The sequence below is a fragment of the Neomonachus schauinslandi genome, chromosome 4 (assembly GCF_002201575.2).
Source record: "Neomonachus schauinslandi chromosome 4, ASM220157v2, whole genome shotgun sequence".
NCBI classification, from domain to species: Eukaryota; Metazoa; Chordata; class Mammalia; order Carnivora; family Phocidae; genus Neomonachus; species Neomonachus schauinslandi.
The window spans coordinates 89,028,312-89,052,651 of NC_058406.1; the positions used below are offsets into that span (position 1 = coordinate 89,028,312).

At 39.3% G+C, this 24,340-nt stretch overlaps 1 protein-coding gene across 1 annotated transcript in view; it reads right to left on the reverse strand.

Moving 5' to 3' along the window:
- Positions 1–228: 228 nt before the first annotated feature.
- The window catches only part of VAV3 (vav guanine nucleotide exchange factor 3), a 352,065-nt gene continuing 327,953 nt past the window's right edge, over positions 229–24,340 (reverse strand). Inside the window, exons 25-27 of the mRNA XM_021690322.1 lie at positions 19,940–20,069; positions 1,805–1,956; positions 229–1,145 (exon numbers count right to left, since the gene is read on the reverse strand). Coding sequence (XP_021545997.1) covers positions 1,104–1,145; positions 1,805–1,956; positions 19,940–20,069 — 324 coding nt within the window. The 3' untranslated portion in view covers positions 229–1,103. The remainder of the gene's footprint in view (positions 1,146–1,804; positions 1,957–19,939; positions 20,070–24,340) is intronic.

A 24,340-nucleotide genomic window follows, 5' to 3' on the forward strand; every position in this document is an offset into this window, starting at 1 on the left:
AAGGTCCTAGTGAGAAGCAGGGAGCCCACAGCGAGTAAGACCAGAAAAGCCTTAGGGACTCTCCCCTCCCAGAAATGCATAAAGGACCCAGCTGTGTTTCCCTTACAAGATCCGCAGCAAAGTTATTTGTGCTGCTGTATACTTCAGGAAAATGTGAGATTCAGCAGATATGTACCAGTTTTTTGTTTTTTTGTTTTTTTGCAGGGGTGGGGGGGCGGGCAAGAAGGCCTATTTTCATAGATGTTGCTTCTATAAAATGACTTACTCTCAATTATAGCCCTTGATCTATTTCTGTAAACAACGTCACCTTACCCAGGTTACTTGTAACTAGAACATACCCAGCCCAGATTATTTCATCAAGTACACATTTCCAAAATAACCCTACGAAATCACAAAGGCTGTGAAAATTTCATAGGAAGACACTCGCTTTTATGTAATTTTTTTTATAAAGAAGTTTGCAAATAGAACATCAAATGAATAATTAAAACCCCTCTGGGATACGTCACTTATGAAGCAAACCTGAGCATTTGCCTCTTCTATTTTATCATGAGTCACATCTGGGGGTTAAAGAGTTTGCCGGGCAATGAGTCACCTTATGAGACAACTGAAGACACGAGTAGTGCTGGACCTTTCCCATAAGCTGCCCAAATAGCGAAACTCGAATTTTTCCTCATGCTGGGAAAAGCAAAATGAAACTTCCGCTTCTTTGTACCATCCAAAATTCTGGGAATGGCACGTGAGAAGAAAGTAAATATGTGTTCCACATTTACTAATAGCTGGCGTTCATGGTGTCTGACCGCATGGAGTAAAAAGAAACACGAACCAATGTGTTTGCGGGGCTCTTTTGGGAAAAGCGGCTTTGGGCTTTGCCCTGGTCCCCGACAATGACAGACTGGCAGGCTGTTTCTTGCACAGCTCGAGGCAAGCCATTAATCTGTCAGTACCAGCATCTTTAGAAATCCCAGCATTAAGACTTAGGAGGGGAAGAGGAATAGCCAGAAATGCGGCTTTTTAAACACTTCAGTTAATTCACAATGCTGTGCGGGCTTCTGTGTATCCCTTCTCTGAGATTTCTGGTGCAGGGTGCAACGCTGGGGTGCAATTTATTCATCCTCTTCCACGTACGTGGATGGAAACCAGCCCACCTAAAAAAGAAAAAGCAACCAACGTAGCAACATGACTTTGCATCTGGCATTTCAAAGGGTTCTACAAACAGAGCATTTCGTTTTTATAACACCCTGATTAAGCTGGGATTTTATGGCCACTGTAGGTAAGGAAGATTGATTTAACTGCCCTAGAAGCCTGATAGCATGAATGATAGAGACAGAGGAATAAAATAAGCCTACACAGTGTTCTAATCTGCTAGCACTCAAACAAATATGTAAATTAAGTGTAATAAGGGCTCTCCTACTTAACGCTTCCCGTTTCTGCTCTAGAACAGGATACAAAGACAAGGGTGCTATGTCCCATTCTTTCCAATTTACATCAGCAACTCTTATAAATATTCTGTATTCCACATAAAATTTATGCTCTGAGGCTTATGGACTAAAAAGAACTGAAATGTTCCTCAATCCTTTTCCAAATAGGAAGCCATCAAACTTGCCCAGGTGAACTTTATTTATGCCACGATCGTATCCATTCACCATATTTTTCTTGAGTGCCTGTTTTCAGTGAGGACCACCACCACGCTCCAGAGCCCCAGCTCTGTGGGGTGAAGGCTTTTCCCCAGGCCCCACAGGGGGTGCCAACGACCGCCTGGTCCACTTCATTCACCTGCACAAGCACCTCGAGAGGGTCAACTCACCCTGCCGTTTACTTCTCCTCTCCACCAGCCATTCGCACTCATTTTCGTGTAAATCTTCACCACATCTCCTTTCAGCAAGGACAACTCTCGCATGTCTCTGGCGCAGAAGTCATACCGAGCAATGGCAATGCCCAGCACTTTCGGACTTAGCACTGTTAAGAAATGATGGGGAGTCAGAACTGATTTGCGTTTAACAACCATCAGCGCCTACTCAGATGAATGTTCTAGATGCTATCAAAATGCACAGCCATGACTTCACTACAGACTCGTGATAATGGCGGAGGAGCTTGAAAGCAGCACAACTGTTTCAATTCAGTCAGGTGTAGTCAAGTTCACTTCATAACGCTTAAAGAAGCATTGTTCTGTTTCATTCTTCATAAGAACCTCAAAGTAGGGACTAGTTTTTGTTAAAAAAAAAAAAGTTAATATCTAAATTACTATCCAAGGAGATAGAATCTAAAAGAAGTAGCATAAATTTCCTATTGATGGCATGATAATCCATTTCTAACAAGAACCTCTAAGGTCAAAGCTTTACATTTCTACCTCATAATTTCTTCAACTGAGACTCAAAACAACCAAATGGTTTGCTCTGAAATTCTCCCTGAATCCACGTCATTGCTTCTAGTTAAATGGCTCTTCCTCCCCCAACCAGCCTTTTTTGGGGGGGGTTAAAACTATTTGGGGACAAACTCAGTTGTTGTTTTATATAGAATTTCATTATGTGAAGCTGAAATGAGGTTTCACTGGAAGAACACATAAACACTATCAATTTGTCCTCTTTCTTTCAAACAAATACTGCAGGTATAGAAAACTTTGCTGAAGGAATGTACTCAAAAACAAGAGGTCAGTGTGTTCATTTTCTATATTCAGGTTTGTTTTATGGTAGGAGAAGAGCTAACTTACTCCCTGTCCTAACCTGCCCTACCCTGAAAGAAAAACTCAGTTCAAGCTGTACGTTTGTTCTTCTCTAGTGTTTTGTGACACATTTCATACTTACTTCTCTACCTGTTGCTCCTTGGGGTTATAAAGTATTTTCAATTACACGTGCAGTGATTCTGAGAATCACTCACCTGGGAACAGTGGGACTTTATAACCCTTAAACGGTAGAGGAACGGAAGTATAAGAAAAAAACAAATGGGAAATGCCATACATCTGTATTTTTAACAGTTCCTAGCGCCCAGGCAGCCGAGCTTACGACTGGTGTTAGCCTGGAAGAGCCTGCCCACTTGGAGACAGGGAGCGCTAGCCTATTACTCTGGGCTTTGCAGTGACAGTCTTTGAGTCTCCAGGTGTCTATCATAAGATAAATGAAGAGCGATGCCCTAGATTTCAGAACTGTAAAGGGAGTAAAAATATGGTCATTTTACTTTACTGTTCGAACACAAACCACTTTCATAGTTTTCTTACCGAAACCGGTCCCATTACTGGGGCACTACTCTCAGAGTTAGTGCACAGAAAAACACCCCTGTGATGGAAAAACCAATCATCAACGTAACCATGCGACCTTGCATAGGTCTCTTTAACCCTCGAGGCCACACGTTTCTCACCTATAAAATGAAAGGTCTCTGCTAGCTGATGTCTAAGGTCTTTCTGGTACTAAAGGTTATGATTCCACCGGGACTTCCAGGTTAATTTTTAAAAATCTGTAAGAAAACATACTTGACCTAGCCATAATGTATGCCCCTACCTGGCACATAAACAGCCATTAAATTCTCGGGCTTGTGACAGAAATCAAGACCAGAATGCCTGTACACAAACTGATGGGCACAGTCATCCTTCCAAGCAACACGAACTTTACTTTTCTAGTTGGACACAAAGTTGGGCTTTTGGTTCTGTTTATTTTCTTATTGGGACTATGTAAACGTTGGCTTTCCTCAACTAAAATTTCTAAGCCTCAAGTAATGATTTTAATAGAGTGGTTCATCCCCCACTTTATACTTTCAGCCCTCAACCCTTTCCAACCTCTCCCCCAACGGATAAAATAAAATTTAAAAATGTCTAATGGAAATACATAACATGAGAACACACACAAGACCAGAGGCATGAAATGTCATGACAAACAATGACTTTACGACAGAGAAGAGGAAACTACACAGTGGGAATGAGACTCTAGGGACTACTTGTGGGGAGATGCATCTATATGAGAAGCCATACACAGAGGTCAAAATATTTTATTTGCAAACAGAAGCAAGTGGAAAAGACATATAAAAGCAGTAAAGCAGTACCTGACCAGAAAGGAGTGGAAGAAGGGGGAACAAAGCTGTAGTCTGGAGGAGTTACAAAAGAAAACCCACAGAACAAAGAAGGGGCTTAGAGAAAGAAAAAGAGAGAAGCAAAAGAGCATTTAGGTAATGGCAAAAAAATATCTCAACACAGCTATTTCATTGTCTATAATCATAAGGAAACGGTCACATCAAAGTCGGAATCTCAAGCTTCGCTTTCACCCACTTCTCCCCTATCACCACTTCTAAATAAAGGACAGGCCAGATTTTTAGATTTTGACCGACATGAGTTCTGAAATTTAGAGCTGTCTATCCCTCTACAGGTGAACACAGCACACCCACTCCACGGTGCCATCTTTGAGCCCCTTCCATCCAAGGATAGCCTCCATGCACAATTCCCACTTTGTTACACCAGTGGAAAGGGGGAGCCTGTAAGTTCTTAATGGAAAATATGCTTCACATCAAAACTGATATAAAGGGGCAAGAGCCCATTGAGGAGTGCCAACGAAACATGCAGAACCCGTAGGAAAGTCACTCATACGGTTTGTTAGGCACCACGCCACCCCACCCCCAGTCAAGCATGCACACGCTAGCTTATTTCCGCGCACACACACAATGTAAATCGTTCCAAATCTTATCATATAAATACATCTCCCAATTTTAGGAATGTATGGAAAAGTTATATGTAAAAACTCTACCCTCAGAAACTTTTTACTTTACTTTTAAATAATAAAAGCAAACGGTTATCAAGTGGTCCTGAAGTGTTAAATGCCATGTTCTATGTTTTATATTCAGCATTTGATTTAATCATCCCAACAATTCAAAGAGGAAGGTACTGATACTGTGTCCCCTTGATATCTTAGAACGACCTGGATTCAAAGCCAGGCAGGAGGACTTCGGGGTCCAGGCTCTTAACTGCTGCACTGCTATGCATCAGCTCCCTCCCTAGGCAGTTATCAAACTCCACCTGTCAATGCCACGGTGCCTTTGTAAAGGAAAAGAAAGGCCTGGTTATACATTTTCTTCCAATATTTATTCCCCCCTTCATCCCTGTAATTGGTTATTTGGCCAGGCTGTGTTTGCCCAAAAGGCACACTTCATTTCTCTGTCTTCTTGCAGGTCTACGCAGCTTATGACTGAGTTCCTGCCACCAGGATATAAGCAAGGGTACTGGGAGGCAGCTTGCGGGACTTTTCCTGGCAAGGCAGCTGGCACATGCATTCACCTTTCTTGTTTGGTTCTTTATTCTATCCTGCTGTGTGGAATGTGAAAGCTACCATTCACTGAATGGTAGCTATTTCCCCCATGGATAAGCCTTGACTCCTCTGCTGGCTTCACTTGAGACTAATTTTTTTTTTCCCCCCACAATGAATGGAACAGATTCTGGGATATGCCCTGCATCCTCACCTAAATTCCAGTCTGTAATTTCAGATGTTTTCATGACCCTGCCATGAAGGACCACCATTATCTCTGATGCAACCTGCCTGAAACCAAAGTCATCATCTTCCTCCTTGTGATCTAGCTCAAACTTCCACATTTTTGTCTTCTCAATGACTTTCGAATTCTTGGCAAACTACCCTTGCAAAGTCAGTATGCTTTGTATTCACTCTCTTCTTCCTCTGAAGCATGAAGTTATTCCTTCACTGAATGCTCAGCTCCACCATCCCAACCCAGGTACTTACGCCATTTCTAAACTAAGACAACTGCCTCCTTTTGGTATTCTTGCTTTGCACTTTCTTTCCATTCTATTCTAAATACTGCCTCCCAGCTACTCACAAGAAAGAGAGATTTGTCGTTCCTTTTCCCAGATTATGAAATCCAAACTCTTGCCCTGAATTCCATGGCAATTCATAGTCTGGCTGTTTCCTGCCTTTCTAACCAAATCTTCCCATCATTTTGTCACATAAATTCTTTTCACCCAGACCAGCTGGTGGGAATACCCGCCAAGGCCCTCAGCTTTGGTTTCAACTCAAAACTTCTGCTCACTCTGGAAGGTTGCTCCTTCACCTTGCCCCTGCTAACCTTAACCTCCTTGTCTCCAAAGCTCTGCTCAGGCCCTTTCCACGAGTCTTCCCTGACCAAGCCAGACAACACTTGTCCCCTTCCTTCCTTGTTCTTTCTAGCCATCTGAAGCACTTACATCATGGCACTCCTTGGCTCTGCTGTTTAATTACTGCATAGCTCCAATTAGTTGTTGATTCTGGAGAGCAGGGGCTAACCCTTATACTGCTTCTGCATCCCCATAGGATCAGGCCCGGTGCTCAGCTACTGAGGCTGCTGAATGGACAAGTATCTTAGCAGGGTATTCAATTTTGCAAGCTCCTATGTCTCCTCCTCCTATCCATTGAGCTCATCTTTTGCACATTTAACTGCTCAAAAAGACTTCCAACAAAAGCCAGCACAACACAAAGAAAAGAACGTGAAATATGTTCAGGTTTTATTCCCCAGGATCCCTGAGAACCATAATCTATCAATGATATTCCTACAATAACTGTAATTTTTTCGGAGATGCCGAACAGCTATTAAGTAACTGTATGTCTCTTGGCATTAAGCGTACTGTATGCCTGAGGAATCTTCTTAGGGGTAAAAGGTTAATCAGTTTTCTCCTGCCACCCAGTGCACCGCTCTCAGCCAAATATTTTAAGGACTGGTAGGGATGCTTTCTAGTTTTCTACACATTATAGCATGACTTATTGTTGCTGCTCTTCCTATACATTAATTTTCACTACCTTCGGGCCCTTAATTCTCATAAGCTGGCAAAATAGCATCTGAATGCCTGACATCTATGGAGACAAGAGTATAAAACAACATGTTCCCTTGGAAAGTATGGATTTAAATCTAGATGTAAATGATGTCAGAATAAGGTATTTGATAAAAAAAAAAATTTTTTTGCAGAGTGGCTTAACCTGCAAAACACATGTATATCCTTACTGAGAACATATCCACCTATTTCTAGATGCATATACATGTTTTCTTCATCAAACTCTCCTATTATACCAAGGTGCTGCTAATGTAAGAATTACTGGTAGATGCCTATTCTGGAATGGAATTAGAAATAGACGAGTAACAGTGGCATTCAAATGAGAATGTTGAGGTGAATTCTCTCCCATCCTTTTCACTTCCTGGGCTAATATTCACTTCACCACTTAATATTATAGATAGCCTGTCTGCTAGTACATTGCATCATTTTGGGAAGTTTCTTGAGAGAAAGAACTCTTTTATTCCTATCTGAACCCTCTGAGACAATGTTAAGTCTATGTTGAGACCTTTATCACTGAAGCAATCATTGGCAAACCGCATGCTTTAATTAAGGGCCTAACTTTCCTCCTTCCTCAAACACTTTGAGCTCCTTACTAACACAGACAAAGGAGAACCTTACTCAGAGAGACCAACATATTCAGGCAGGTGTCTCTGGCTATTTTTCACATGACACCTGGCACTCAGTTGGGCTGACATTGGTGGGATATTAGGAAGTGAATGGCTCACAGTATGGTGACTTAATATTTCTCATTAGGAACTATTAAGAATACAGTCAAATATTATTTATCAACTTTCCCAGGTTAAACAAACAAAACCTAAAGTACAGACCTTCTCTAACTGAAACAGAAGTCACCTGTTACTAAAGTGGGAAGAGAAGCTATCATCATATAGCCATAATCAACTGGCAAATCACTGCTGAACGGTATTCAGTTCTGAGACTTAACTGAGAAAACCGAGCCACAGCACACAGAAGTCTATCAATCCAGAAGAACACAGTGCTTACAGTGTATAAAAAAGTGCTCGTGAACTGGTATTTGATGCCTATACTTCTGTTGTCAAGGTTAACTAAACATTGCTTTAAAGTTTTAACTCTGTCTTGATTAGGCTATTCGTGTTCATGACCAAATGAAAATCTACTCGATTTTCAATAATATTTGAAATCTATACACAGTAGAGAGCAAGCTCAATCAATACTCTTCCTTAAGGTACTGGTTATCAAATCACAAGGTAGTTCTGAACTACCATTACATGTATAACTGAACATGACCCTAAGCATTTGCTAATTATTCTAGGAGATAGACACTCCCCATGTCTGTCTCTATCTAGGTTGTAACAACCACATGTTCACACTCACTTTTGTAACAGGAAGCTATTAGTAAAGATATCAGGCAATCGGGCCAATGGTATGATCATGAATAGAGTGATCCCTGTGAGCCTGCTGCCCAGCAGTGGCCTTGGGGAGAATGATGTTCCTATGTGGGACACTTTGATGAGCAATCCAGTAGACTCTTTTTACCAAGACTGTCTACAGATGGCCTAGCAGCAGAGAACATGCTGAGAATTTAATGAATGTTTAATTTAAATTTGTGGTCCTTAACCTGGTTTTATTTTAGAACTTAGCCATGTCTTAGACATAACGTCAAAAATTTGCTCCCCCGTTTCCCACAAATGTTCAGTGTTTGTTGTATATTTTATATACTGTCACTGAAAAAAATAATTTAGATTGGTTTCATTTCATTGAATGGTGGCATCTGGTAAATGGACCAATCTCCTTGAACCTGAAATTCAAAGTTATAACAACGAAAACTTATATCTAGAATTACTGGAAAAAAACAAACAGCTACTTTGTATTCAACACTGCACGGTATAAGCATATAAAGCCATTAACAAGAAAAAAAATGAGTATAAGGCCTTTCCTATTGTTATGGAAAATTAGATCATTTGACATTTCTAGGAATTTCAGATTATTTACAGACATCTAGTTTATCAAGACACAAACTTAATTCTAAATCCTCACTCTTTAAAAATAATTGATAGACATTGATTAAAAAACTACTGATGTCCCAAGTATTGTGCTAAGGTGATATTGGAGATATAACAAGACAGAGCATCTGACTTCAGAAGAGCTTACAGATTCGTGAGAAGACAGACACATACAGAAATGATATAGAGATGAAATTAGTCATTTTGGATTGAGAATGCTATGACTAGACTTTAGGCTCCATCTGAGCCCCTCCTTAAAAAAATCTCCAATCTTCCACCTGCTCAGGTTAAAACCTTAGTCATTCTTGAATCTTCTCTTGCTAGTCTGTTTCACATCTGATGTGAACAGCCTGTTGCATCACTTTCAAAATCCATCACCTATATGGCTGCCTGTTGTTCCAAGCTGCTAGCTCTCGGCTGGGGTGCTGCATGAGCCTCCTTGCTGGTCTTCCTGTTTCTACCTTGTCCCCCACTTCTCCATGGCCTTTTTTCAACAAAGAAGACAGAATAATCCTGTTAATACTTAAGGTTCAAATCATGTCTTTCCTCTGCTTAAATCCACCAGTGGCTTCTCATTTCTTCCAGAGTAAAGGCTAAAGTCCTAAAAGGCACTGCATGCTCTGGCCTCCCTTCCCTGTCCTTCTGCTCTGGCACAGATAACATATGCTCCTTCCTTTGCACTGGCCGTTCCCTCTCTCACTTGAGTCTTGACTCAAATGTCACCTTCACAACGAGGATTACTTCGATGCCCCATAAAAGTGTCATGGACATTCACCACTCGTGCCAAGTGGTACAGAGAGAAAACAGTAGGTTTATTGGAGGGAATGACACGAAGGCAGAGTAGCAGGTAGAGTCCACCCCAAACGCCCACTGTCTTATTGCTTAGGTAGGGCACAGACGGTCTGCACACACCATCGTCAAAATTCCAGCAGCCTGCTTTACAGACTGATAGCGTATTTAGGCAAGTTTGTGATAATAGAAATTCCCTGTTACGGACTGAATGTTTGTGTTGCCCCTACCCCCAAATTCATATGTTGAAACCTAATGCCTAATGTGATGTTATTAGGCAGGGAGGGCTTTTGGGAGATGCTTAGGTGCCCCCATGAATGAGATTAATGCTCTTATGAAAGCGATCTCACCGAGTTCCCTAGCCCCCTCCACCATGTGAGGACACATGGTGCCTCCTGTGAACCAGAAAGCAGGCTCTCAGCAGGCACTGAATCTGCTGGCACCTTGATCTCAGGACTTCCCAAATTCCAGAACTGTGAGCAATACATTTCTGTTGCTCATAAGCCACTCAGTCTATGTTATTTTGTAACAGCATTTGGAACAGACTAAGACACTGGTCCTACAAGTGGCCCTATTAGAAAAGGGAGCTTCTGGAGCCAATGGCTGGTTCAGCCTCTCCTGCTGTTGAGAAAACTCAGAACTGTTGAACCAGCTTTCTGCTAGGCTACCAAAAGGAGGAAAAATGAGGCCCTAGTTTTGTTTCTCATCCCCCTACCACCCCAGTTAAAATACTAAACCTTCTCTGGCACTCCTGAGTACCATCGCCCAGTTATATTATTTTTCCGAGAGCACTCACCAACTTCTAATATACTTAGAACTTATTTTTATCTATTATCTGCCTTCCCCACTAGCATGTAAGTTCCACAAAGGCAGAGATGTTTGTCTATTTTTTTTTCCCCCACTGCTGTGTATTCTCCAGCAATTCAAACAATTTGAACAATGCCTTCCCTGAAGTAGGCTCCCAATAAAGATCTGCTGAATGAATGAATGCGGAGACCTATGGAGGGGGTTATTGGTGAGAAGAGACAAGGAAAGAAGTTTTTAGATTCATCTAAATAGGGAGAACTGTACCCTATGAGGAAGAAAGAGAAAAGAAAGAGGGAAAATTAACTGGAGAAGACTGAACTTTGCATAGAAAGACTGAGCAAAATCTGAACCAGCAAGTCAGGCAATACAGGAATCTTTATGCTCAATTCTGACAAATTTGAGTGTGTTCCTAGCAGGCTGGCCAGGATGGTGACAGAGGTGGCTACCGTGTATATGAGGGGGGACTGAATAATCTGAGGTAGTTTATAGAAAAGAAAAAGATAGAAAGACAGTGGAGAAGGGGGGGATAAAGCACACCAAAAGAAAGGTTATCATGGTAGAGAGAATATATCGTATATTTACTTTGAGTAATATCAGGTCTAAAGAGCTGAACTATTGTATGTAGGTACAGTACATTTCTAGATCAATATAAGAAAAAAGTTTTTATTTTGTTCAAAAAATAAATTGAGTGCTTTGTACTGCATTGGACATAAGGTCACCTGACTATGCAAGCAAAGCCTGAGGATGACCTCTCAGGAATGTCATAAAAGGTACCTGTTTGAAAAAGCCTGGGCCAGGTGAGGCACTGAGGTGCAAGGTACAAGAATCCCCCCTGCGTCCCTCTCTATTGTTCAGACATTAAGCTAAACTGTAGGTCACATTTCAGGGGTATGAGAGATATAATATATGGTGCAAGTAGATGCTCAAAAATGTTGAGTGCATAAAGGAATGAATGAAAGGAAAACATAGCCAGTTCTGTACTCAATTTCACATGTTATTAGGAGAGAAGCGAGTTGCAGAATTAAGACCTGCTCCCTGATGCAGACTTGGAATTTAGTGGGGGAAGCTCGTATCAGTGGCAAATACCAGGAAAAGAGAGCTCTCGGCATTGTTCCTCAAAGCCAGGAGCCTCTTCCAAATTTTAGGAAGGAAAAAAGGAATTCTTCTCAATTTAGATAAACTGTGTGTTCCACAGGAAAGAGAGACTAGAAAAACTAAAGCCTTGGATCGGGGCTGCCATGTGAGGGTACTATAGTCAGTTAGGGAACAATATACACATTGATTGAGACTAGTTTTTAATTTAGAACATAAGGTCTATGGGAAAGACAGTATAAAAGATGAAAAATATTAAAACATAAGGCTGCTTTTTGAGCTTTTAAACATTAAAAAAAAAAAAAGATGGCTTTGAATGAGGTTATCTGTATCTGTAGAATTTCTGTCTGTAAGCTCTATTTCTGAAAGGACCCTGAGTACTGGCTACTAATTTTTAAAGCTATCAGGTTCAGGATAAAAATGCCTTTTAGTAGCTAGTAAAGCTCTTGAACTAAGTAAATAAAAACGGGGAGCCCAGCATGACCTGATAATGAAGATGTGCAACTGTAGTTGATCAGTTGCCCAAGAACAGTAAATTCTGTGGACCTCATAGACATGCTGAGGAAAAAGAATATAAAAATGTCAGCAATTTGTTACAACTATCTTAGCCCATGGAAGAGTGTGTGTACTGGGAGAATATAGCTGAAGCCCAGGAAATGGAAGTGGGAAACCAAAGTCGCAAGGAGAAGGGCTTTACGAATACATTAAGATGTGCCAGATGAGGCTGATGTAACATTTCACGCCAGGTAACAGTACTGGAAGTGGTGGCCGTTGCAGCAGTAAGAGCAAAGACACGTACACTGCCCACGTGCCAGACCTTGTTCTAAGTACTTCACAAACTCCAACTCTTTTAAGCCTCATCAAGTGAGCATTAAACCTCATGAGCCAGTGCTGCACGATGAAGTAAACGAGGGGAACCCGAGGGAAACTGTCACTTTGCTATGTCATATAAGCAGCACCTGTGGTGCATCCGTGTGACAAAAGAAACCTTTCGTGGCACTTCTCATGGAGCTATTGGTTCACAGAACTGCCAGAGACATGAATTTAACGTACATAAAAGGGGTCTGAAAAACACAGTGTTTCATTAATCATCAAATTATTAAATATCAGGCAGGATTACTGGGTTCTTATGGATCAAATATTTTATATGAAGTTTCAGACATACATCTTGGAAACTCTCACTGGCTTAGAAGTGCTTTCTCTTAGGGAGACAGTGCATCTTACTGCAGGAAAGCTACAATCCATTTAAAACACTTCATTGTACTAAGGTAATGGTTGCCTTCTAACTCCCATCCATTGACTACCTGTCTACCCTAATAATGCAAGTCCTCTTACCACTCTAACTTATAAACAATCAGTTATAAACAAACAAAACAAGGATGGAAAAATTTGGAGAAAAACTTTAAATTGATACTATGAGCTTGTAATGGGTTGAATGGTAAACCCCCTACCCTGTTCCAAAAGATATGTCCACCAAGAACCTGTGTATATGATCTTATTTGGAAAATAGGTCTTTGCAGATGTAGGTTAAGGATCTCAAGATGAGAGATGAGGTCATCCCATATTTGGGGGGGGGTGTTCTAACTGCACTAAGGTGGGCTCTGAATGCAATGACAAGTGTCTTTATAAGATAAAAGAAAGGGATCTGACACACAGAAGAGAAGGTAATGTGAAGACAAGGCAGAGATTGGAATCATGTCTCTATAAGCCTTGGGATGCCAGAGACTGCCAACGGCCACCCAGAAACCATAAAAAAGGCATGGAATAGATTCTCCCTCAGAGTCTCTAGTAGACACCGATCCTGCCAACACTTTGATTTACAACTTCTGGCTTCCAGAACTGTGAGAGAGTAAATTTCTGTTGTTCTAAGCCACCCAGTTTGTGGTCATTTTTATGGCAGCCCAAGGAAACTATTACAATGGGATTGAAACAAACACGTTATCAGAATAAAATGGAGTCAAACCGAAATGCCAAGTCATCGAAGAAAAAAACGACAAAAGATTGAGCATAAGATAGGGGATCGGAAAATAAGGGTAGGTGAGAATGGGTTTGTTGAATTACAAGGGCAAGAAGGTAAAAACTAAATGAAGTGGATGTTTGAGATAATAAATATTATCCACCATTATACTGTGATTAAACTAATAAATAGTGGTTAAGGCACTGTCAGGCTGTTTCAGGAATTATCAGAAACATGAAAGCTCTATTATGCTATATTGAGTTAAATAAACACGAATGATACAAATTCTCCAAGTTTCTAACACCCTGGCTAAAATGAAGTTCATGCACCTTGTCAAATGGTTAGTAGAGTAATGGGGATGCATGTGTGCAAGGAAAGAGACAGCACTGGAGTGAAGCCGCCCAGGCTCTGGATCTGGCTCTTTGTCCTGCAAGGTCATTTGTATGGTCCCAGAGACCAAATGAAACCTTTGTTGATTTTTTAAGAATTGCTATAGTATTTGTCACCATACCAAAAGGAGCATACTGATCTATATTTTATTTTCAAACTGTCCCATTTTCCCCTGCTTTTTCAAATATCAACTACACATGGCACTTTAATACCTGCTAGGTCTCCCATGGGCCTTATTTTCTGACTTCATTTATTTAGCCTTTTCTGAACACATGTTTCATCAAAGGCACTGTGCAAAGTGCGCTCGATATGAGAATGAGGAGCAAAGGAGTCGGGTTCCCAAGGCTTGAGGGAACAGTACGCCAGAAGAAATCACTTAACCTATATAAAAATAATATTATATGTTCTATGTAAACTATGAAATGAAGGTGTTAATGATTCATCTTCATCCCGGACCACTCTTTTTGGTGCCAACCACCTACTGAAATATTGAGGATGCACAGGTACTAAAACTTTGTGCAAAACTGAATGTATTACCTTTTCCTCTATACCTGTTAATATCTCTTCTATTTCCTGGTCAATGGCTTCACCATTTGCCAGTCATCCAAGGCAAGTACTTGTATATCTTCCTTGTACTACTGCTACCTGGATTCCCTTATGCAATCAATTAGACTTCCAGAAGATATCCAAATCTGCCATAGTCCTGCTCCACTTTGCACTCTTGTTTAAACCAGCATCATTCCTCCCTTGGACATCTGCAATGACTTCCTAACTCATCTCTGTTCTGTCCATGCCTCCCTCCAAGCCACTATCATGGAGTAGATAGTGATCTTTTAAAACAGTGTAAACCAGTTCATATCATTTTCTGCTTATAAAGCTTAATACATTTCCACTGTATATATAAATATATTAGAATGCGCTCACTATGCTCCAAACATGTTGACTTTCCAAGTCCTTCAACATACAAAGTTACTTCCTGATTAAGGGCCTTCACACAAGCTATGTCTCCACCGTGGAGTTTCGCTACTCTCCACCACCTCACACCCTGCCAATCCACACATATCCTCTACGTTTCACCTAGATGTCACTTCTTCTGTCCTTCCCTGACACTGCAGGTAAAGTAGGCCCTCTTGTCATACCCTTTCAGCTGTGCTTCTGCTTCACAAGGCTTGTCAAAACTGGTGATTATTTGTGAAGTTGTTTTATATTTGTCCCTGTCCACCAAACTGTCCATCCTATTTACTGTTTTAACTCTAGCATTTGGCTTAGGGCCTGGCACATGGGAAACGTTGTATAAATATTTGTTGAATAAAGGAATGAATAAATGAATAAGCAAATACAGTGAGGTCATAGGTAAGGAACAGATGGTTTCAAACAGGACCTACTCAGTTCTCTACATACCCCTAAATCAGTGCACCAAGCTCCCCCTACACCGGTAGCTGGGGGAGGAAACAGGATGCTGCCATTTTCTTTCAATCCTGTTAGACTTATACAGCTAATGGGATTATCTCCAAATTTCAACATTTTACTTCTAAAATGATTCATTCTTAGAGTAGCAAGAATACAAAGAATTCCCATATACTTTTCACCTCAACCTCCTCAAATGCTAACATTTTACCATGTTTGCTTTATCCATCTCTGTATTTTTCCTGAACCATTTTAGAAGACACTGCAGACATGCCTTTTACCTCTAAATACTTCAGTGTGTATTTTCTAAAACTAAAGATAGTTTCTTCTCATAATCACAGTACAATTATCAGCAAAAAATTAATACTATTAATCTAAAAACTTCAAAATTTTTTCACTGTCTCATGTATGTCCTTTAACATACATACATACATACATACATAAAATTTTTCAGGCCCAGGATTCAATCTAGGACATGTTGCATGTACTTATCATGTCTCTCCAGTCTCTGTTGTAATGATACAATTGTCTTTCATGACATTGACGTTTTTGAAGCACATAGGCCAATTATTCTGTAGAATAATTCAAATTGGGTTTGTCCGATGTTTCCTCGTGATTAGGTTCAAATTATGCCTCATGGGGGCAGGAATCCCACCAAAGTGATGCTGTGGCCTTCTTAGAGCATCACATTATGAGGTACATGTGATCTGCTTGTTCTTTTATTAGTGATGTTAACTTTAATAACCCAATTAAGGTTTCTGTTTTTCCTTTTGTTATTAGTAAATTCTTGTGAGAAGATACTTTGAGATTATGTGAATATACTAATAACCAATGTTTTTTTTCTAATTAGCCAACTCTAGTCTATGGTCCAACTAAATCTCCATAAATAAGAACTTGGAAAAATGTTTAAAGTCTGCTTATGGGTCATGAAATAGCTAATCATGCAACTTTTCCTAGTGTAATGGTCTATTAACATTCTACCTTAACCTCCTCCCCTCATGCACACAAAGAAAGAAACCTAGGATGCTATTTTTTTTAAGAACATAATAAAATATCTAATCTCGTTCATCATTCATCAGATGAGAAAGCTGAATCCCAAACAGGCTAAGTGACTTGCCTAAGGTCAGACAGCTACTCAGTAGCAGACCTGAAAATAATTAAGTGCTCATTGTAGAGTAAGAAAGGCAAAAGTCAGTTCAGTGCCCTTCAAATACATAAGCCCTACAGATACACCTGACGCTGTCTAAAGCAGATTTGCTGTGACAGTTTTTAGAAAGTAGTGGGATTTTTATACAGATCCACAGACAGGGCAGAACATCTTCCATGGAGTCACTGTGGTTTCTAGGGAAGTACAACAACCCACTGCTCTGCCTGAGCTCTCTGTGTCTTCTTCCTTTCTGTCTTGTTCTTCTCCCTTGGCAACACCCATGTCATTCCAAAGGCAAAAGTCAAGTCTCATAGCTCTGGAAAAGAGCATTGCCTACAATGGGATCCTAACCTAGAACTGTCATATGCTCCTTGCCCAATACTCTGGACTCCTGTTTAATTCTAACCAATACCTTTTTGTATGTTATTCTGCATTTGCATGGGGTGGTTCTGCCATCATCTTATCATGTTTTACAAATTTGAAAAATAGTTGGTAATTTACCCAAGAATATTCTAACCTGGACTAATACAGAAGCAAGCAGACCCTTCTACAATGCCCTGGGACTTTCTTTCCCAAGGAGACTATACTATTTAAGAAAAAAAAAAAAAAAAAAACTAGCAGGTTTGAGGAGTTGGAACTCCAATCTCATCCTCTGCCTAGAAAACAGGTGGACCTAGGCATTAGCTTGCCTGCTCTGCTTCCTCCAAAACCTTTTAGAAGTAATGGGAGATGTCAGTGCCCTAGCCAATCCAGTATCCCAAGGTAATATTTCTTGATAAAAATTATTTTTAGGTAATATTTAGCAGCATACCCAAGCTATGAAGAGAGGTAAGGACTATAAAACCATCCCACGCAATCCTTATGCAGCATTCCTTCTTACTGCTTCTGAGAAGCACGATGTGCAGAAAAATAGAAGCAGTGTTTTAATTAAGGATTAACTCTTAATCAGGATTTGGTATAAAATAAAGTATATTTAAAAAATCATAAAAGCAGAGATGCGAATTCTAGGAGTTAAAATTAGTGATTCAACTCAGACATGCAGGAAAATGTTGGCTGTGTTAGGAGTTACTAGTGGTGGTGGTGGTAGTAGAAGCAGGTGTAGCTGATATTTATTGACTGTTTACCATGTACCAGCACTGTGCCAAATGCTTAAAACTCCTCATTTAACCCTGAGAACCATCTTAGTGTTCTTATTTTACAAAGTCAGTATAAACACGGGATAGTTTTATAAATTTGATCGAAGATTATAATCATGCTGCATGGTAATGTCTGAATAATCTTGGAGTCCAGACCACCGTGCAGTTATTGCTGACTGACAGACGAACTCATTCCCTCCTTTCTTTCTGGTCACTTTATAAGGGAGGTCTTCCACGATCACCCTATACAAAAATAGCAAATTCCCATCCCACACTTGCCGGAGCGTCCCCATTAAAATATAAGCTCCGTAAGGGCAGGAACTTGTCTTCTCAACTGCTATATCCCATTACCTAGAACAGTGCCCTGTGTTAGGTATTTAATGTGTATCTGCTGAAGGAATGAATAAATAATTCATAAATAAAACCAAACTCTGACAAAGATTAATTTTAAATGAATGATCTGCTTTTACTTCTTGATTGCAAAAGGGTTCTGTGGCATGCTCACCAGAGTCTCTTAAAAAATCTGGGCGGGGAATATTTGACTGCATGACTCTGTTTATTGAAAAATTCCCTGTAGCTCACATTAATGTTCAAAATCATTCTGTTGGCTATGCAATTTTTGCTTAAAAAAAAAAAAGGCAAAAGGCCTGAAACTCCATTCCTAGTGCTAAAAAATTTTGAACATTAAATACTTTGTTGAACATTAGAGACAAATTTTAGATTAGGCAACTCTGCTCATCATTGGACAACATCCTCTGAACATCTACAGGTGCCAAGCACAGAGAAAGTGCTGGGAGTAACCACGCAGTGCAATATGAGGGCTAATGACCTTCCACTAATATGGGACATCTGCTCTCCCTGATTGCCAACCAATCTTCCATCTTGGCTTTCTAGAACTAAGTGAACTCAAACAAACAGGATTTTTAGTATAACTGACCTCCTTGGCAACTTTTATCATCTCCTGCTGCTAGGAAGGCAAAGTAAAGGACAGTAGAAATTTATACTTTTCATTTGGGGAAAAAGGTCATAACTTTGGTAGAATCTTAAGAAATTCGTAGGAAAGAAAAAGATATTTGTAGGAAAATTGTTTTTCAAGGAAAACTTCTGTTTTTAAATGAGTGAAAATTATGGCCTATTGAGAATCTAAGATAATTGGGTAACACTGGGCTAAAAAACAGAAAGATAACTTTTTTTTTTTTTTTTTTAAGTAGGCCCCATGCCCAGCATGGAGCGCAATGTTGGAGCTTGAACTCATAACACTCAGATTAAGACATGAACTTAGATCAAGAGTCGGATACTTAACTGACTGAGCCACCCAGGCACCCCCAGGAAGGTAACTTTTAATAGGTGTTTAAAGTTTCAAAATAAAGTGTGCTCTGACTACTTTCATTACACAAGCTTGGTCATTTATTACCGATCCTTGTGAAGAGAAAAGCTATTAAGTTATTCAAATAGAAAAAAATCTGTCAGTTGATGTGACATATTACTTGTATATTTACTTATATACAAGTGTATGAAATTTTACTGATGTTGTTAGAGCCCTGAGTGTTACCTGTTTCCCTTTCAGTTTTTGCTTTCAGGGGAAAAAAAAAAAAAGTTAAGATTATATTACACGATGCAAATTCTTTTTTCAAATACCCCTAGATATTCCTGTTTTGCTCAGGCTAAAGATTCTAAGAGTAATAAAATTGTATTCATTTCTCCTCCAAAAGAATTTTACTTAAAAAAAAAAATGATATTTTAACATAAGGGAAGGAAATCACACTTTATTCATAGCGTTTTTCAACAAAATGTTCTCTTTACATGCTATATCTACCTCCAGGAAGATTATGTGATGTTAAATAGTGATGAGAAAAAAGTTTTGACTTTTTCAGACTATCACATGCTTCTGGATAGGATGCTAATCTTTTGTGATTCGCTGTGGCACAGCACTCATTCTGCCAGAAAGTGACTGAGGTATACTTGTAAATACTGGCATCAGAGGAAGCATGCTTTAGCCATTTCAAAATCCTGAAACTAATCATTAAAATAGGATCATAAGCAGATCTGGGATACCAGGTGAGATGGGCTAGCTGCACACCAGCCTTACTTAGGTACCATTAACTCACACAGCATTATGACCACAAACACATATGAGTTAAAAAGAGTTGAGCGAATATACAATTCACTGAAAAGTATGAAACTTACATATTAACATACCCTTTGCACTTCTGATGGATTTCTAAACACAAACATGACCCTTGATGTGGCACAGAGAACTATGTCTAGACACGTTCGTAAACCTGTTGGTCCATCTGATTTTGCTTAGCTCCACAAAAAAGTCCTGGCTAAACAGATCAGCATATTAACCGGTTATATTTCAAAATCTGGAATGAAGATGTTTAATGTTCTTGTGCCTCCAATCCTTAAGTGACAGCAAATTGTATTCTGAATTGCAGTACTCACAGCTGTTGCCTGCTCTATTACCCCTCTGTCCAGCTGAATGTTCAGGCTCCTTGTATGGAAACTGTAGGGTCGTATCCAAGGTTCTGAAACCTTCTTTAAGAGAATGATGCTTGTAGTACTCCACAAGTTCCTTTAGGATAAAAGAATTAAAGATTATTTTTGATAAGGGTACTTTTATTCTCAAACACATGAACTCTTGAACACATAACTATATACAAGAGGAAGATGACTGATTTAATGCCAAATTTTCCATAAGTATATGGAAGGGTAGGTAAATGATAATCTCTCCCTGCTTTCTGGATGTACATGGCACCTAACTAACTAATAATCGTCCATGTTACTCAGGCTGGCCACTGACTGATAATGTGAGTTACCTCCTATTGTTATTCATGGATAGAGAGCATCCTGTTAGTCTTCAGTCAGATGTGGTCAATGAAAAGAAACCATACTAAACTTTAACTGCAGAACAGTAATTATTGTTATTTATGAAATACTTGCTTTTCTAAACAAAAATAAAGGTAACAGCTGTTTGCTGAATATATAGCAATTTCTCGTTTCCTGCATTTTCTTTAAACATAGCAGAAAAACAAACTTGATTCTAAACGTTCTTTTCCATGGTAAACCAAAGTTGATAAACCACAAATGCTACCTGATATTATTTCTGCCTTACAGTGAAGTGTTAGTGCCCTTCAAAGTTCTGCATAGCATCTGCTACTTATAGAGGTCAATAATGTAGTACTTTCCATTTTCCCTTATATCTAATTTGCCTTAAATATATCCAAGCCTAATAGAATACCATCCACCCTCTTCCATACTAAAATTTCAGGAAATTTCTCTTAAGATGTTGGTTTCATAGATTCTGCACAAATATGAATCCTTCTATTTTAAGTAGAAAATAATAATTCATAATGGAAAAAAATGCATATTATTATTAGATGAGTACTATAATGTTTCTTAGAAATACCTGAAATAAAAAGCAGTATCACTTTTAACCTAATTATTTGGTGCTTCTATTAATGTTTAAAACCAATAGGGTAAAAGTAACTCATTTCTTCTAAAAACCAAACTGTCATCAACTCAGTACCTCCACTCAGTGGTTATGTTCAAAGTTCCTCAAAACAAATCAACTGAGCCAAAAATCACCCAAAAGAAGCAAAAAAGAATCAATGATTTCTATTATTTATGATTTACATTATTTTTTTTTAAGATTTTATTTATTTATTTGACAGAGAGAGAGGTAGTGAGAGCAGGAACACAAGCAGGGGGAGTGGGAGAGGGAGAAGCAGGCTTCCCGCCGAGCAGGGAGCCCGACGTGGGGCTCGATCCCAGGACCCTGGGATCATGACCTGAGCCGAAGGCAGACGCTTAATGACTGAGCCACCCAGGCGCCCCTACGATTTACATTATCTATGGCTAAACTCAGATGAGTTGTAGAATGCATTGTGTGGGGAGTTCCAGGGGTCACAAAGATTATGAAGGTAAAGCTACTGCCCTCTAGGACTGCTCACTCTTGAAGGAAAAGTTAGGGTTATGGGCACTCAAAGGTGAGAAAGAGTACTTCCTTTTGTGAGTCCCATGGAAAGGATGAGGGGACGGTTCATGATGGAGGTAGCTTGGCTTAAATTGAAGAACAGGCAAAATTGCAGAAGCCAGGAAGACGGAAAGGATTGTTTTAAGTAGAGCAGCCGGGCTAGGAACAGACATAAAAGTGATTGATTGAAGGCTACATTCATAAACAAAAAGCAGCATGGTTTGGCTGAAGCATTGGGTAAAGCAAATGGAAATTCTTCAAATCCCACATCTGTAAAACGGGGAGAATGCACCAGTTCACAGATTATAGTAAGAATGTATAGAGTGCCTGGTATGTGTGAATAATCCTAACTACCACCACAATCCCATACGCCAGGACCTTTACAGGGCTTTGCTCCATCTCCACACAATAAACAAGAGACAGGCTTAGTCCCCATTGATAGTCAAGTCTCAGAGAAGTTAATCGACTCATGCAAGGTTGAACAGTTGATGTCTGTCTCCAAAGTCTGTGTTCATAACTACATCGTACTATTAGCAAGTAATGCTTAGCAAATGTAAATACAAAAAAATGGAGGCAAAAGGGAAGGAGCATTTTCTAAGTGTCCATGTTATACCAAGAACTTTGTTTTCTTAGATCTAAGATGCTAAGGTTTTACATACTTTACATCTGTAACTATCTATCTATCTATATCTATTATCATCATCATCTATGTTTCTTCTTTCTTTTTTGAGCCCAGATTATGGTGGTCTTTGATGAAGCAAAGGAATTTGGAATCTGACCAACAAAAATATTATTTATTGCTTTTAAAAAATAAAAGGCAAAATGTTGTAAGGTCTCTGCAAGAATTGTACATTCATATATATTGTGTTGCCGATGCAAATGATATCAAAGTGTTGTTCTTTTGTCTTATTATTTAAATTAAATAAAACGTGTTCTTTAGCAAAAATATGAAAATAAACCTGAAAGTAACTATAAGCCAATAACTTTGAGCTTCAATGTAATTTTGTTATAAATAGTATGAATTTTATGCATTATAATATTATGGATTAGTATGAATTAAAGTTTATGTGAAGTTGGCAAGAAACCACAGACTTATCATACTGAAAAGGACTTGGTGATCATTTCCTACCTACCCATCTCCAAATTTTATGGAAGAAAAAAATGACTTTTCCAAGGCCTTGGGTCATGGAGCTTGGTAAGCTGCAAATACTCTTTTATCACTTCACTAAGCATCGAAGATAGTTTAAGTTCCATTTTTACAGTCTCATGAGGGTAAATCTTCCTACATGTTTCTGACTGGGTAGAATTAAATTGTGCCACCATGGGTCTTTTCCAATTTATGCCTTTATGCTTTCTGTATTTTAGTCTAATCCACCCCTGCTTTAGCAGTCATTGACCTTCAGGTACTACAAGTAAATAAGAAGACTCTAAACAAAAGAAATCGCTAAGCTTTCCTTATCTCACACTGACAAAGCAGTGTCAACAATTCAAGTCTCTGAAAAATAATGAGTGAGAGTCAGTCATTCCAATTACCAAGGAAACAGGCAATGGAGATGATTTATAAACAGCATTTGGACATGGGTTGTCTGGCATACATGAAAATTAGAACAAAATTAATGCCTTGTAATCTGGATAGAGAAATTCATTTAGAATTTGAATTTAATGACTAAGAAAAACAAAGATTTTGATTAGCCAAGCTATTGAAACCCAAGGGGGAAAAGCTTAGGTCATAACCACCTAAGGTCAATCTTCTCTTTGAGAAACTGGCTAATTTAAAACAAGTTCTGGAGTTTGCTTCCATTTCACATCCTTGCCAAATTAAAATTTAATTCCAGGCCCTAATAAGTTTCATAGGTAGAAGCATATAACTTTACCACCCATAATGCGAGGACACGGAACTATTCTTAAGCAATAACTCCAATGCACAGACCATTATGTACATATAACAGAAACTGTGTTATTTGACACCAATGTGATAAAAGGTAACTAACTCCTTGAAGTTGTATGATCCTGATTTAGAGAAGCCCCTACACATTACCAGAGTGAAGGCAAAGGTGCCTATTAATTCTCTCTCCCCTTCCAAAGGGCCTGCTTACTAAGATAGGAGCCATTCGTTCTGATCAAGTATCCATGTGGCATTTTTGAGTTTAGATGTAAAGGACAGCACTACTGTGAGATTCTTGCTATGGATGGATTTACGAATTTGAAAGCTTTAGAAGAGTGGAGTCATGTTGAGTTTTGTAAGAACATACTGATTTCATAAGGTAAGGATGCAATATAAATTGGTTCAACAAACGAACAGAAACAAAGAGGAGGGACAGCTCCAGACTACAGTTCCTTGGTCTCTTCCGCAGCTTTTACAGTTATTTGCTAAACCTGATTAAAGTATTTATCCAAGACAGTTTTTCAGCTGCCTAGCTTTCTTTTTACAATTATATCCTTTCGTTAATATTTTTTTAGTTTCACTGTAGTTATGCTATTAATTCTGAATCCCCTCCCTTTAGCCCACTGTGCTATGTGCTTCCCCTCCAGATACAGAAGAACAACTTGCCTGTGTCTCTAGCAGTGGCATTTAGGATATTCTACACATACCATATAAGGGGCAGCCTGTTTTAGCTCTGTGACGGTACTCTTAATTCAATTTCCAGAACATCATTGCAGAACCTTGCACTGCTCTCTGGTACACATTAGTTAAGAATGCTGGGGGGTCTGTTGCTTATACTATAATCACAGCTTTGTATGGAGATAGGAAGGCAAGGACCTATGTCCACTAAACCAGGTCATGAAGTATTTACTGGCTTTTTCACTTCTTAACCCTCAGCTGCTGATGAACTTTCTGGAGCTGAACCAAGGGACACAAAGCTGAATTG